Source organism: Acipenser ruthenus, chromosome 7, assembly GCF_902713425.1.
Source record: "Acipenser ruthenus chromosome 7, fAciRut3.2 maternal haplotype, whole genome shotgun sequence".
Classification (NCBI taxonomy): domain Eukaryota; kingdom Metazoa; phylum Chordata; class Actinopteri; order Acipenseriformes; family Acipenseridae; genus Acipenser; species Acipenser ruthenus.
This window is the reverse complement of record NC_081195.1, coordinates 34,806,559-34,823,911: the sequence shown is the minus strand read 5'-3', so window position 1 is coordinate 34,823,911 and position 17,353 is coordinate 34,806,559. Positions and strand designations below refer to the sequence as shown.

Here is a 17,353-nt window from a genome sequence, read left to right as displayed (position 1 = left end):
AGTCAGGCTTTTTGATGGATTTTGTTGATGGTACTTTGCAAACAGGGAGAAGTGCTTAAATAGAAAACAAAAAAAAAAGTTGTTGGAAAGCGGCCTTGCGTTACACTACTCTTCCTTATATAACCCACTAAAACACTAACTCGGTTCCTCTGCTTTAAAGCTGCCTTCTGGTTTCAGAATGTCTCGGCAGCAGAAAGCTAATGCTTTAAAAAAAGGAATTAAATAACTCAATTATTGCTCTTATTTATGAAGATGTATAAAGTCCGCTCAATTCAACATCTTCAACTAGCGTGCACAGAGCTGGCGGTCTTCCCGGTTGCCATTATCAACAGAAGACTTTTCTCATGGGCTTTCTGAGGCAAGGAGGTTTACAGTTGCTGTTATTTTTATTATACTAATAATGAAACCAATATTAAAACCAACGTGGAATTGTATAAATGCTACGTTTTTATGCTAAGCATTGGGAAAAGACATTTTCAGTTGTATCAACACCACCTCAGAATTAAAATCAGATTGCAGAATCTTTACACCAGGGGTCTCCAACCCTGGTCCTGGAGAGCCCCTCTTCAGCAGGTTTTATAGGTGTCTTTACATCATCAGTGGCTAAAGATCTGGAACACAGGTTAATCTTGACTAATTAAGCCAATAATTGGTTCAATTAAGTAACCGAGAGCTCAGTTGAAACAAAAACCAGAAGACCCTGTAGCTCTCCAGGACCAGGGTTGGAGATCAGTGCTTTACATCTACAGCCCTCTTAAAGCTCCACAAATTCACACTAAAATATCAGCCTTGAGTTTGTTTGCCATTATATCGTCCACAGTTTAGCCTTCTGCTTACTTTATCCCATGGTAGTTATTGCTGTCTGCAGCGTAGCAAGCTAATGTGCAAGAAAACAAAAGGCACAGCAGTGATTAAGAGGTTGAATGTATTTTTACTGTTCTGTAATTTCAGTATTGATAGTGCAGTAGTTACCAACCTAGCACTTTATAAAACAAAAACAACAAGAAGCAAGCAAATATGCAAGAAAAAAGACAACACAGAGATATTTAAGGAAAGAAGAGATGAAAACTTGTATACAGGATGCTCTAAGAATACTTGCCTCCTTACGCTATGAATGCGGACACAGAGAGAGAGAAAGAGAAAAACAAGAGATAAGACAGCAGGAAGAAAATGGTGACAAACAAACACAAGCAACAATTGCAGAACGTTTTGAAAGCATTTATGATGGATGGACTACCAGCTGTGCAAAAGAACTGCGTTTCCACCATAAACCACCAGTGAGGAGACTCCATTCGTGGGCACAGCCTCGCAGTACTGGAGTCTAAAACACCATTTCCACATTCCCATTTTAATCAATGAAATCTGTACTTGTATGTTGTATAAAGCAAAGATCATAGATCATTTACCATTTCATTAACAGCACAGAAATAAGGACCAGAGGACAGTTGGAAATAGACTCTGAAGGAAAGCTGACACTTCTTCATACAGAGAGTAGTGAGGATATGCAACAGGTTAACTACTCGTGTCATTGATGTTGAATCCCTGGGACAGAGTCCTGTATCGGGTGGGTACACGTGGGTGACCTGCAAAAGCGGGTCTGGTTTGGGTTGGAATATGAACTTTTTCGCGGTTCGGGTGTGGGTCAATAAAAAATAATTTTTGGGTCTGAATTTGAAAAAAACATTTTCTGTCCTTTCAGCGTACTCGTCTAGGTAAAGGTACCGGTATTTCCTGCACTGAAGCAGGGAGGAGTCTCGCTTGTTTGATATGTCGCCATATCTTTTTTTATCACGTCTGCTTGGTGATATTAAAAATATTTGTGGATGAGGTGAAACAAAAGATAGCTCAGGGTTTATATCATGTAGTGGATAACAGTGCGAGAGGTAAATCAGAAGTGTGAAATTCTTAGAATCATAGCGAATGAAAATAATGAATGTGACGATTTGTTGCTTGTAAAATCTGTTATGTTTTTGTGATCGACACTGGTACATCATCTCTGCGAAAGCACAGGTGTAGCTCCCTTTGAACTGGTGGCATGAAAGGAATAGACAGATATTTCATAGTAAAGTAAGTCGAGATAGTTAATATGTTACAATGTTAAAATATATGCAGACCACTAGAGCTACCATGTTGTATAGCCTATTGTGTAAACTCAATCTGTGGAGAATGGTAGGGATATCTGTGTGTGAATGTGAGAGCGTGAGAGAGTCAGCTGACGTAGGCAGTAGGTAAAGGGCAAACACTTGCGGGTTTGGGTCAGGTTGCATGTCTTATTAAAGCAGGTCGGGTCGCGGGTAAGAAGATGGTGCTGAAGCGGGTTGCGGGTTCGGGTCGGGTCCTGTAGTAGCGGGTCTGGGTCGGAAGCGGGTTGTAAAAATCGGACCCGCGCAGGACTCTACCAAGGGATCAATTAAGAGATAACAGATGCGCTGAATTGCCTCCTTTCGTTCGTAAAGTCGGTTATGTTGTAGTTTTAATTCACTTTTAGATGAAAACAAGGCTCTAGAATCTTTTGTTTAAACTCAAATAGGAGGCATCCCATGTCTTTTTAATTTAAAGTCTCTGTCGAAGTGTTCAGCTGCCCTGTCCTACTTGTAAAGGTGATATTTTTCCCATTGGTAAAAACTGTTGCATAATGGCAATAACCCTCAGGTTAATTAAGATTACCTTGAGTTATTCTCTATACTAGAAACTCTTGCATTGCATTACACTGAATGATGCACTGGCTGACACTTTGTCTGCTTGACTTAGTTTAAGTTCTACCTTATTTAAATTGTCTTTGTCAGTCGCGTTCAAGCCAGTGCTCCCTTTCACAGTGAGTGAGCTCATCTCTGTTTACCTGAACACCCTCCGCTATTCAAGCACAGACTGAGAGACTGGTTGCCGTTTTGTGCTTGAATTTCCACACCAATTTGAAATCAGCTTTTTTGGATTTAGAACTCTCTGGATTCTTTTTAGTGTCAGAATGATAATTAGCTAGAAGCATTCATTTTGCAAAATACATAAGGATTCCAAATCTTTGCATTTGTTTTCAGTGAAATCAAATCGATACATTTGTATTACGATTCATTTGTTAAATGGGCCAAGAATAAGCCTTCATTATCCTTCTGATGTCTATTTTGCATGATCTTGCTGTAGGTTCACTCTTCTGAAGGGTGTATTGAAACAAATGTCAGGTTTCTACTGCCTGGTAGGAGTCACGGCATTTCAATCACTCACTGTAAAATGAAGCAACCACAGGCCATCATTAGTGATGGCACTGAAGCATGTGTACTTAGGCCAAGTAGGAAACCTTTCCAGGGTTTAATTTAACATGAACAGCAACTGTGCCAGCCAGCTTAATCACACCTAGTTTGGCCACTGAATATTTTCCATTTGTGGCTTGTAGACCACAGACTACAAAGCATTATTTCTAAAGGTTATAGGCTAGATCAAAGAAATAAAATACATGTTAAATATTGTTTTATACAATGAACCCTATTTATCAAAGCTTTTTCCACTCCAGTATGCAATTTTACACCATGTTTATGAAAAACTGAGAAACAACAAGTTAATTTAAAAGGTAGCCAGTGGTTCATCCTACCGCGCTGCAGGGGGGAGTCAAGCGATCAGGAGCTAGCTGGTTCGAATCTTGGTGGAGCATTGCGTGGGTTTCAGCACCAATGTGGTTTGCTCATGTGGAAAACAAAGGTCTGGGCATAGCTCAAGACCAGGTCGATATTGCCCAGCTCCAAGGCATAGTAGCTTTCTATCATTGATTTCTTATATAAATCTATGTAAGACACCATTGTTCCTGCACTTTATGTAGGCAGGACTATTGGTTTCTCATGAGCATTACATTCACAAACACCAAAATATTGTGAAAAGAAAATATGAGTTCCACAAAACTATTTAAAATGTAAAAAAAATTATAACCACCACCACAAAAGATGAAATAAGCACACACAGCAACAATGGTAATATACGTCACCAAAAAAAAAAAAAAGACGATTATTAATTTCGTACCTTGAACCACTTAAAGCCAGCGTGGTTGGAGTCATGCATTTGTTCATATAATTGCTTCAGATAGGCAGTGAGTAGCACAGCAGTGGTAGACAAGAAAAAAAGAGAAAAAACAAGAAGAAAAAATAGAACACAAATAAAAAGGGGAAAAAATCACGTAAAGAAAATATTAGAAGCAGAGACTTTGAACGAATCAGTGAAAACAGTCAACAGTCAACTTTATTTAAATCACACAAGTACAGGATTGTGACAAGAAGCAAAGAAAGCATTCTTCCCAAGTAAGGTGCAGCGTGTTAGCAGAGACAGGGAAATAACCTAACAAACCTACTTCAAATGAATTAATGAAATAATCTCTATGTCCAGGGGTCAGATCTATAGCTTTTCAGAACCATATTAGACAATAACTAAGGATTTGATGTACACTTTCTTTCTTCTTGTCAGCAGAACAGCTTTCCCTTAAGCTGAGGGAACACAAAGCCACTTTTTCAGGAACAGTGGCTTGAAACCTGGTTCCAGGAGAACGGGAGACCTAGTTTGAGGCACCTTTGCTGCATCAAACCCCAAGTATCCCCTGGTGTGCCATGCAGTGGCCTGAAACCTAGTCTCCTGAAACCAAGTTCCAAGCCACAAAGTGGCTTCGGGTTCCCTCACCTTTAGAAGCCCATTTAACCTGCCACCGCTGTAGAGTCACTCCCTGTAACCCCAGGTGAACCATGGAACTTTACACTCACTTTTCTACAGATACAGTTAGGTATAATGGGTTGAATAGCTTATACCCATCATAAAATGTCTTATCATCTTGTAGCTTTTTTTTGTAGTATATTTATTTTTTATTAGTATTTAATATTATTAGTATTTAATTGTGTAATATATATATTACATCCGATACACACTAAAAGGGCAATCCCAAAGGGTCTAGGAATAAGAATACGAAGAATATGCTCAAAAGAAAGTGACTATGTAAAACAAAGAAATGTATTAAAAACAAATCTTAAAAAAAGAGGATACAAAGAAAGAATTATAGAGACGGAGTTAAGAAAAGTGGATAAACTAAAAAGAGATGATCTACTAGATTATAAAAATAGAGATAAAAAGGTCAAAAGAGTCCCATTAATAATGACTTACTCTAAACTTTTGCCCAATATTTCTAAGATAGTTTGGAAACACTTGCGGATTCTACATAATTCAGAAAAATTAAAAAAAGTATTTCTTAAGGCCCCAGTTGTAGCATTCAAAAGAGAAGCTAATTTAGGTGATATTTTAGTTCACAGTAAACATAAAAGAATAATTGACAAAATAGGTTCTACTAACATATGCAATAGTAGATGTAAAGTGTGTAAACACATAGACAAACGTAAAAATATAATTAAACATAAGAACACCACATATCCACTAAAAACTAATACCTACTGTAAAAATAGCAATGTTGTTTATGGAATAGCCTGTGAAAAATGTGATGAAATCAAATATGTTGGAGAGACTGGAACTACTTTATATAAAAGAATTCAGAACCACCTTTCGTTAATTAGAAATAAAAAAATGAATGAACCAATAGTACAGCACTTCACCAGTCAGGGACATGACATAAATGATGTAAAGTTTGTAGTATTAGAACAGCTCAAATTAGACAATGCGACATATAGAAGAATAAAAGAAAGTAAATGGATAAATAGACTGAACACGATTATGCCAGCGGGACTCAAAAGAAAAGAATGAACTAATTAACTTCAATAAATATATAACATTTAAATAAATAAACAAAATTCATTCAAAAGTTGTGCATGCTGATGCGCTGGGGAGGCCAAATCTAGACTGATCCTCAGAGCCAGCATTGCATGATATAATAAAAATATAAGTTTATGTAAAGTAGTGTTAATTGGAATTACAAAAGATTCAAAGATAAAAGTAAAAATGATGTCACAATATATAGAACACCATTACATCATGTAAGAATAAATCATGAATTTGAATGTAAACAATAACAAGTAGTTGTCATGCCGTCAAAAACCTATAAATACCTCCAATGTTTGGATTCAAACACAGGCTCCCTTGAGAAAGATATGTACAACATATCGAAACGTTGGGCAGCTGGCTCTTTGAGCTAAAATATATATATATATATATATACACAGACGTGCTCAAATTTGTTGGTACCCTTACAGCTCATTGAAATAATGCTTCATTCCTCCTGAAAAGTGATGAAATTAAAAGCTATTTTGTCATGTATACTTGCATGCCTTTTGTATGTCATAGAATAAATCAAAGAAGCTGTGAAAAAAGATGAATTATTGCTTATTCTACAAAGATATTCTAAAATGGCCTGGACACATTTGTTGGTACCCCATAGAAAAGATAATAAATAATTGGATTATAGTGATGTTTCAAACTAATTAGTTTCTTTAATTAGTATCACACATGTCTCCAATCTTGTAATCAGTCACTCAGCCTTTTTAAATGGAGAAAAGTAGTCACTGTGCTGTTTGGTATCATTGTGTGCACCACACTGAACATGGACCAGAGAAAGCAAAGGAGAGAGTTGTCTGAGGAGATCAGAAAGAAAATAATAGACAAGCATGGTAAAGGTAAAGGCTACAAGACCATCTCCAAGCAGCTTGATGTTCCTGTGACAACAGTTGCAAATATTATTAAGAAGTTTAAGGTCATGGAACTGTAGCCAACCTCCCTGGGCGCGGCTGCAAGAGGAAAATCGACCCCAGACTGAACAGAAGGATAGTGCGAATGGTAGAAAAAGAACCAAGGATAACTGCCAAAGAGATACAAGCTGAACTCCAAGGTGAAGGTACGTCAGTTTCTGATCGCACCATCTGTCGCTTTTTGAGCGAAAGTGGGCTCCATGGAAGAAGACCCAGGAGGACTCCACTTTTGAAAGAAAAACATAAAAAAGCCAGACTGGAATTTGCTAAAATGCATATTGACAAGCCACAATCCTTCTGGGAGAATGTCCTTTGGACAGATGAGTCAAAACTGGAGCTTTTTGGCAAGTCACATCAGCTCTATGTTCACAGACGAAAAAATGAAGCTTTCAAAGAAAAGAACACCATACCTACAGTGAAACATGGAGGAGGCTCGGTTATGTTTTGGGGCTGCTTTGCTGCGCCTGGCACAGGGTGCCTTGAATCTGTGCAGGGCACAATGAAATCTCAAGACTATCAAGGCATTCTGGAGCCAAACGTACTGCCCAGTGTCAGAAAGCTCTGTCTCAGTCGCAGGTCATGGGTCCTCCAACAGGATAATGACCCAAAACACACAGCTAAAAGCACCCAAGAATGGAGAAGAACAAAACATTGGACTATTCTGAAGTGGCCTTCTATGAGTCCTGATCTGAATCCTATCGAACATCTATGGAAAGAGCTGAAACTTGCAGTCTGGAGAAGGCACCCATCAAACCTGAGACAGCTGGAGCAGTTTGCTCAGGAAGAGTGGGCCAAACTACCTGTTAACAGGTGCAGAAGTCTCATTGAGAGCTACAGAAAACGTTTGATTGCAGTGATTGCCTCTAAAGGTTGTGCAACAAAATATTAGGTTAGCGGTCCCATCATTTTTGTCCATGCCATTTTCATTTGTTTTATTATTTACAATATTATGTTGAATAAAAAATCAAAAGCAAAGTCTGATTTCTATTAAATATGGAATAAACAATGGTGGATGCCAATTACTTTTGTCAGTTTCAAGTTATTTCAGAGAAAATTGTGCATTCTTCGTTTTTTGTGGAGGGGTACCAACAAATTTGAGCACGTCTGTATATATACACACACACACACACACACACACACACACACACACACACACACACACACAGTTGTAGTCAAAAGTTTATATAACCCAATGGAAATGTATAATTTCTAGAAAATTCTCAAAAACAAATAATTTAAGGAAAAATCTTTTGTAGCAAAAGTTTTGCTTTTGTGGATGAGGAAAAAAAGTTATTTTTTTTTTTTTAGCAAAACTCCAAAAATGCTAATTCAAAAGTATTCATACCATTTCATGTTATGGTAGTATTGAAGGTGCTAGAAATTCCAATATGATAATGCAGAACCTAATTCCTGAAAAGCCTAGGAAATGATGGATTGTAAGTGAACATTCTTAGAGAGTATAAAAGGGTTAGGCATAGGTTGACTGCTATCATTACCAATACGTCAACATGAAAAAAGTAAATAGCTATTTGAAGACCATAGGCAGAAAAGTATTTATTGTCATAAAGCTGGAGAAGGATACAAGAAGATTTCCAAGAATCTGAGTATCTCAATTTCAACTATTGTTTCTATTATCAAGAAGCACAAGACTCCTGGTACTGTCACAACGCTCCCTCGGTCTGGGAGAAAGAAGGTTCTTTCAGCAAGAATAAGTTGAAGATTTGTGAGGAAGGTTAATAACATTCCGAGACTGACTGACAAAGATATTCAAAGTGAATTGGCTGCAATTGGACTGGGGTTTCCATTTAAACCATAGGTTGAGTACTGCATGGTGAAGGTCTCAATGGTTGCAGGCCATGGAAAAAAACACTATTAGGAAAACGTCACAAGGACAATCACTTAAAGTTTGCAAAACAGCATTTGAATGATGAATATGAGTTCTGGTCAAAGGTTTTGTGGAGTGATGAAACAAAAATCGAGCTATTTAATCACGCTGATAGTCGTTACATTTGGAGAAAGTCTGGTGAGGCGTACAAAGAAAATAACACCATACCTACTGTCAAGCACAGAGGTGGTAGTATCCTTGTATGGGGCTGTTTTTCCTCTAATGGCACAGGAAATTTAGTTCCAATACATGGAACTAAACATCCGAAGAATCCGACCCTTCCTCACCAACTATGCTACCCAGCTCCTGGTCCAGGCCCTGGTACTCTCCCGCCTAGACTACTGCAACTCCCTCCTGGCTGGCCTCCCTGCGTCCGCCACCCGTCCGCTCCAGCTCATCCAGAACTCTGCTGCCCGCCTGGTGTTCTCTCTGCCTCGCTTCGCCCACGCTACTCCACTACTCCGCTCGCTCCACTGGCTCCCGATCACCGCTCGCATCCAGTTCAAGACTCTTGTACTAGCCTACAGATGCCTTGACCAGACTGCACCCAGCTACCTCCAGACCCTCATCTCTCCCTACACCCCCACTCGACCTCTCCGCTCCGCCTGCACTAGAAGACTAGCTCTACCTCCGCTACGCTCCCCTGCCTCCAGAGCCCGCTCCTTCTCCACCCTTGCTCCGCAGTGGTGGAATGACCTTCCTACAGATGTCAGGACTGCCCAGTCCCTGACCACATTCCGGCACCTCCTTAAGACTCACCTCTTCAAAGAGCACCTGTAGAACTCCTCTGTTTGTATCCTGGGACACTATCACCCTTCATGTAAATGTGCTTTATTTTGCTCTTATCTGCCCCCTATTTTACTGCATTTAATCCTGTACTTCAGAATACTGTAATCTGCCAAGTGTTTAACCTGTAGTACTTTGTATTTAATCACATCCTGATGTAACTATAACTATTTAATCATATCCTGATGTAACTATCACTATTATCTGCTGTATTATTGAATTGTGGTTTGTCACACTTGTACTTTGCTTGAACAAAAGTTATTGTATTTCTTGCTCTTATTGTATTACTTGTATTGTAACACTTGAAATGTATTTGCTTACGATTGTAAGTCGCCCTGGATAAGGGCGTCTGCTAAGAAATAAATAATAATAATGGTAAAATGGAATCCATAGCATACCATAAGATATTGGGCAAACCCTCCGCTACAAAACTTGGTTTAAAGTGCAACTGGTCGTTCCAACATGACAACAATCCAAAGCACACATCAAAATCTACTTCAGAATGGTTAAAGAAGAATAAAATCAAGGTTCTGGAATGGCCTAGTCAAAGTCCCGATCTAAATCCGATTGAGAATCTTTGGTATGAGTTGAAGGTGGCTGTGCACAAGAGAAGTCCTCAGAATTTGAATGAACAGGAACAATTTTGCATTGAAGAATGGTCAAAAATCACCAAAGAATCAAGAATCAACGAAAAGCTCATAGACAAATATATCCTAATCGTTTAAAAGAGATTATTATTGCTAAAGGTGCCTCAACTAGCTATTCACTCCATTTTCCTTGTCAGGGTATGAATACTTTTGAATTCGCATTTTTGGAGTTTTGCAAAAAAAATTGCTGAATAATTGTAGACATCGATTTCTTGTAACTTTTTCCTCATCCACAAAACGCAAAACTTTTGCTGCAAAAGATTTTTCCTATAATTATTTGTTTGAGAAATTTCTAGAAAATAAATTTCCATTGGGGTATGTAAACTTTTGACTACAACTGTACAACTTTATATTTGATGATGGGTGGATTAATTTAATTAGGATGGCTTCAACTATAGACTGGGATAAGGTCCTTTAGATATCTATTTGGTTTAAATTTACAATTTCTTTCATGCATACTGTACAAGTTTTGTAGTTAACTATAATTACACAACATTATTATTATTGTGCAACATTATTTAAATTAAAAGCAGAAGCATAGCCTAGTGCTCATGTAACACAAACACACACACATTGTGGAATAATTACACCCTGACGCTACATGTGTGTGTAAGTGATTAAGCTGTGTATGTGTGTGAATTCACATCCCCTTTTAGTCAAACCTCACTGGAGCTTAACCATTCAGAAAAGGCAAGGAAACATACATATAGATCACTGTGATCTATATTCAGTCAATCAAATATAGGCAGGCAGTGACCTTCTATCTCAGTCAATGGGTATCATTGATGTCATGACCTTTTCTGGTGTTGGGGGTTAATATTTTGGGGTGCCACTGCTTTTCTGTGACAGTTTGCTCATTCAAATCAATGGTGTATATTTGAAGAGCAGATGATCATCTATTCAGGGACACCAAGATGTTTATTAAGTAAGCGTTCTGAGTTGGGTAAAACAAATGTCCTGCCCCTCAGCACCACAAACAAGCAGGGCGTCCCAATACCTCTGAACAACAATGTATATTTACTAGGGCTGTCAAGCGATTCAGTAAATTAAAAATCGCTATTAATCTTAAGATTTAAAAAATGTATCTCAGTTAATCTTGGTTTTAATCGCATATGTAATTGATACAATTACAGCATCCATCTCATTTAAGTTTGTTTTATTACTAATGCTATTACTACTATTAGCAGTAGTAGTACTAGTAGTATCCAAAAAAACAACCTATTTTTTTTTCCTATTCCTGGATTCTCTTCATAGTTTTATATTTATTTGCAATACATCATTTGTTGTTAAATTGTTTGAACCAACTGCTAATAATAATAATAATAATTTAAAATTCTCTTTTATTAATAACTTGAAATTACCTAAATAAAACAAAACATTCACTGAGTAACGGTTATATCCTCCATAATTGTAAATATTGTTTAAAAATAAATGTGGTTATTGAAATAAAACAAAGCTACAACGTTAATGGGTCTGCAGTCGGTAGCTATCCAACAGCAGTGGTTAACCCTTTGCAGTCCATTTACTAAGTGCGTGTCAGGCACGTCAGGTCCAATTTATTTTCACATGCGCAGTTAATTTTAGATGCGCTGTTTAAAAGTATTGCATATCAACAAAACACTCACTAGGCATCTCCAGCCCCGCCCACCCTTTCGTTTGCTATAGCTTTCACATATGCTAAGAAATAAATAATAATAATAATAATAATAATAATAATAATAATAATAATAATAATAATAATAATAATAATAATAATAATAATAGTTGTACATACCGATCAATCATCTCCTGATCACTCGTTTTATCACCAAATGCCTCAATAATGCGATCCTAGTCATTATTTTATTACTCTCAAAAAAATCTCAAAAAAGCTCTGCAAATGTCCGTGATATTCTCTGAGCGCTGACGCAGTAGCAGTCAGCTTGTTTCCTTATGGCCGCGGTTATCTGATGCCAGGGTCAAGTATGACTGTTCATTAGATACGCCCTTATTTATTTTTTTCGGCTTGTCTCGGCTCCTGTCGCTCCCACTCGGCCATTGAATGGTTCTCGACTAGAAACCCGTTTTTTGCGTCTTTTTGATGATGTCGGACAAGGTCCGACATAGGACCGCAAAGGGTTAAAGTATTCATGGTTTTGCAGCGATCCTGAATTTCTAAAAGTCGAAACTGACGGGTTTCATTTGTTGTTGTACTGTTGTACTAGAAAGTGTATTTTGGCAAGTGAAAGCATGTTTAGCATGCAGGTGGTACAGCAGACTAGATACACTTCTGTGATACTGGAACTCACTTTGACAGTAGATACAAGTAACCCTCTAACCAACGAACTGTCAGAACGTTGTTAAAAAAGAAACTTCCCATTCACAAGTCCTTCAGTTTGAGTGCTTTGCTACATAATGCGGTTCCGTGACAAATTTTATATTCAAACGATGACTACACTCATTCAATCCTGGCATGCTCTCGAGCGTATTAAAATGGTGTGCAAGGAAATGAATTACGGTATGCTAAGAGGGACAAGACAGGAGTGCGTTAAAAAAATGAATGTCCCAAAAAATGTATGCGTTAATCGCAGACGTTAGCTGCGATTCATTGACAGCCCTAATATTTACACTGTGAAAGGGTGCTAAGAAATAAATAATAATAACACACGTTTCAACAATGAAACAATTAAAAAAAAAGAAAAAAAAGGCCCTACCATATCAGAGGTAACCTTAAACAAAGAAAACTTCTGCTAAGGAATGCACATAATAGGTTTCATCACAAACTGTTGAGTGGTTTTCAACACAGGGTTACATGGGTAAGCCACCTACCTCCAAAATCAGCTAGAGGGGGTTATCGAACAAATACTGCCCTATGAAGCACTCTCAATATGAGATACAGTAGGTGTTGAAACACACACATAGACCAGGAGGACACACCTGCTTCTCTGCGTGTGAGCGGCCAGATTCCTCCTGGGCCAGCACCATCTCTCGCTCTGCAGTGATCTGCACACTCTCCCTCAGAGCCTCCTCCAGCTCCTCAATACGATCGTCCTTCTGACGCAGGGAGTCCTACAGGCAGACACAAAAACCAGCAGAGGAAACATCAGCAAGGTGCTTTGTTATTTCAATTCTTCCCTTCTTGGACCACCTCCTTCATCACAGGTACAGGTAAAAAGAAAAGGACAGGGGTCCATAAGATGGGAACAGTGACATCTAAAAATGTAATATTTACTACGGAAGCCATTTCACCTTAATGTAAGTCTCCAGTATGTTGTTTAGCATTATGCAATGTGATAAATATTTAAACAACAATATGTTTTTTAGCTGTATTGGCCATCATTTCCCATAGGGTTTATAATCTTGTCCTTCAGTGATAATGTTTTTAATAACAGACTAACATTGACATTCTGTGTTTGTGATTTTTCCATTGACGTATACGCTAAATGCATCTTGTATTGTATGAAGCTTTGTGTAGTACCACAGCGCCTCCCACTGCTGATCAAACTTACTATACTGTAGTGGAGTAGTGGTTAGGGCTCTGGACTCTTGACTGGAAGGTTGTGGGTTTAATCCCTGGTAGGGGACACTGCTGCTGTACCCTTTAGCAAGGTACTTTACCTAGATTGCTCCAGTAAAAACCCAACTGTATAAATGGGTAATTGTATGTAAAAAATAATGTGACATCTTGCAACAATTGTAAGTCGCCCTGGATAAGGGCGTCTGCTAAGAAATAAATAATAATAATTATGGATAATGAACTGTGTAACACACACAACTATGGGAGGTCCCTTTACAAACACAGACAAGAAACACACTGCATTTCAATAACTTGAGCCATGTCCATGCAAGACTGAAGCCAAGGTCGTGTTTATCAAAGGAGCAAACTAGTGTTTGCTAAAGGTTTAGTTTACTTTGTATTAAAACAATGTGTCCGTTTCAATGAGTGGTGCAGCCGTATTGATGCCTGTCCAATGCGCCCTCACATCTGGACACTCCCAAACACAACTGCATCTCAGTTTAATCCTGGGCAAACACATTTAAACAAATCCTTGATTTATCAATACCAGCTGCTTACTCCAGTCCTGATGACTGCGCAAGATAAACAGCAAAAAGAACAGATCTAATATAATTGATCAGTTGGTTGGTCTTTCAGCGAGGAATGCCCGCCTAGTGCACCAGACCTATTAATTTCTAGGGCTTTTATTTAGTGTATTTACAGATTTAATTGCTCAACCTAAATGTATGCTTTGTTTAGCGTTGGTGTGTGGGTGGTGGGAGGTTAACTTGCCTTTCTGAGTGGCAGGATTTGAAGACTGTTTACACGTTAAGCTGTTCTCATCATATCTGCCCCATGCATCTTTGATATTCTGTCAGTCTTACTAACGCATCAATCTGGTGCAGTATGCTTCAGCCCTCACAGCTGTGTGCCTGCAAGCGATCAACCCTGAGATGTAAACTTGTGGTGAGGCCAATAGTGTAAGGATTCCTGAGACTGCGTTTATTACAATTCTCCGGTGACAGTCGGCTGGGAAGAGCATTCTTCCTGTGTTTATTTGACCCGATCACGCACTGCACTGGCCATCCTTATTAGATCACCTTACATATATCTTTTATTGATTGAACATTTTATTGAAGTGCTTACAAATATGTTATTAATTACATTACCTAAATATGATTGCACTATTAAAAAGATTCATATTAAGAACACAATCATCCAATTTGGGTATGGCTTTGCAAACTGGGAAATATGATATACCTGCTGCGCTAGCCTTTTATACATATCTAAAAAAATATAAAGAAACCCAAAATGCAAGTACAATGAAGAACTTATTTATGTTGTGATGCATACAAGCATGTGTTTCTGGAAAGCTGGGGTTCCAGGTCGTATCAGGCTTAATGGACCACAGACATATCGTCTTCCTCAATGCAACAATCACTCAAGACTGTGCGGGAATGTGACATGCACGCAGCGCCAGACTGATATTACTGTGATTAGGAAGTGGATAAGCAGCAGATGTTTTGAATAGAGTTTTTCATTTTGACATAGACAATATGTTCTTATTAAATAGTTTTTAAATTATGTTTCTTAAATGTAATGAACTGTACACATTATATTTTTAAGTCTGTATACAAAAAAAGCAATAAAACTGGAATAGGCACGGAAGCTCAAATGCTTCTGGTCCTCAACTAAAAGCTGTGACTACATCATAGAAATGTACGAGGCATTTGCAAAATGGCAACAGAGAAAGCAACATCGCTGACTTCATTCACCAGGCATATACTATAGAGAATGTGATAAACGGTTTTATTTGGTTTCTGCTGATATGAATTACTGTTCAAAATGATCAGTAACGTTGAATTTTTCTTTGGTTTGAAGTTGAAAAACATTTTGGCTAAAGTCATCAGTGTTACAATACCTAAACTTTTCGTACTTGGCCGTTTCTATACGTTTTCAAGTGTCTGAATTTGATTGACAAGAATTCAATTGAAACCGTCAATCCAAATCCATTTCCTTAATGTATTGCTCTGACGAAACTCATCACATTAAAATGACAACCTTTGTGTGTGTGTACGAGTGTGTGCTAAATTGTGTAATTTTATATATGAATGCTGGCAGTGCCATTACAATAAAGCTAAAGTCTATGAGCTAAATGTCTTCGGAAAGACAGATCTTATCAGGTTTATGTCTTGACAATGTCATTTTTTATAATCATCCGCTAATTAAAAAGACAACTATGGCATTGTCCTTGCAGCAGGCATAGCGGTGGATATTCCATTTGCCTTCCCTGGCTAGCTCCGCCATTTATCATCCTGCATTCAGCTCCCGACAGCCTGAACTTTTCCCTTCAGATTCCCCTCCCGCTACTGCTTCCAGTCTGTCAACATGTGCATTCAGGCTGTAACATCCCCATAGAAAATGTATGGGTAACTGGATTAAAATGTCATTCAAATTGCTTTTATGGTGTTTGTAAATCACTCTGGGTGGGTTTTGTTGTTCCCATATTGATTTATCATTTTCTCTACCAGCCCTGCCTGCTTTCTGTCTATATACATTTAGAGATGGTGGGGCTGGCAGAGTTGAAAGGTCACACTGTCCCATGATTTGAATGGAATAAGGAAAGGCGTTCAGTTCCGGCCTTCGAGACAAGCTCAAAACCAGGGAACAGCAGATTTAGAGAAAAAGGATGAGTCAATAATGGTGTAATGAAACACAGAACCACTGTGATTGCAACAGTTACAAACACCATCCACAATGAAGAGGGGATGTAAAACAATTCAAAACAACATTCAAAGCCAATTATTCTTTAATAAAAAACAGCAATACATGGAGACAGCGGCAACTGATACATCAAATCGACAACCACATCGATTCGGTCTGCTAACCTTGTTGTTTGAAGACTCTTCCGGGATCTGAACTTAAATTTGATTCTAGGCGTCCTTCTTAAGGTTATAAAAGTTTATTGGGCAAGCCCTGGTAGGCATTGACATCTGCAGAGTTCCCACTGCATCTGAAAACCAGTCTATTTCTACAACTGTACATGAAGAAACATTTTTTTATTCTACGGTTTAAGTTTATACAGAGATTTTTTAGTTCTATGTTTTAACTGATGAGCACTGATACAACACCCTTGATACAAATACATGAGTCAGAAAGAATACGGGGTACTTATTTTGTGGTTATGTCCCCCCTGGTTCATTTGACTGTTTTTTTATTGCAATAGAGGCACAGCTCGCACTGTGATTCCCATCTGTGCAGTTATATGATTTAAGCAGTTCTCAGAATCCCTCAACACATCAGAGAGAGATACCAGAAAGAAACCACCTGAGTACTTTTATACTATCCATTGGTCTTTATAATCAACCCAGGTCAGCCAGACATCGCAGATTCTTGCCTCTTCTTAAACTGAATCATTTCACAGTAAGAATACAAAAAATAAAAATTGTAAATGTTTCCTGTACAGAGAGAGTCCAGTTAGAACTCTTCCTCTTCAGCTGTAGATCCTACACTGAAGTGCTGACACAGGTGCGTTTTAGTCACAGCTAGGGGTTCCCTGCACCGAGTTGCACAAGCTTAGAAAACTCAGTCAAAACGTAAAGCCTCTACCAAGATAATGTGTAAAAGCAAAGTTTGTAAAGACTTACTGTACACTATAATATTAATAATGAAGCGAAGTCTGAACTTATACAACGGGTGCAATGGAGCCCTGTTCATTAGTCACTGGTCTTGAACCCAGCAGCCTCCAAATCAGAAATGACTCAGTCCATCTCTGTTGCGCAACTGAAAAACTCAGCATCCTTAATCCTAATCTCACAGATGCCCAAAGGAATCATATGTATCCTATTGACATTCAGAGACATCTTGGATGGGGGAGGTGGGGAGGCGAGAAGCATTTCAAACT

The 17,353-nt window shown here is 38.3% G+C and overlaps 1 protein-coding gene across 10 annotated transcripts in view; it reads right to left on the bottom strand.

Moving 5' to 3' along the window:
- LOC117414964 (ELKS/Rab6-interacting/CAST family member 1) overlaps nucleotides 1-17,353 on the bottom strand; it is a 374,494-nt gene that overhangs the window by 187,239 nt on the left and 169,902 nt on the right. For 5 of the 10 annotated variants that reach the window (XM_059026821.1, XM_059026822.1, XM_059026824.1 and 2 more), the window contains 2 exons: nucleotides 12,891-13,022; nucleotides 4,006-4,059 (listed from right to left, as the gene is read on the bottom strand). In XM_059026821.1, coding sequence (XP_058882804.1) covers nucleotides 4,006-4,059; nucleotides 12,891-13,022 — 186 coding nt within the window. The remainder of the gene's footprint in view (nucleotides 1-4,005; nucleotides 4,060-12,890; nucleotides 13,023-17,353) is intronic. The other 5 variants (XM_059026823.1, XM_059026825.1, XM_059026827.1 and 2 more) reach the window with 1 other exon arrangement.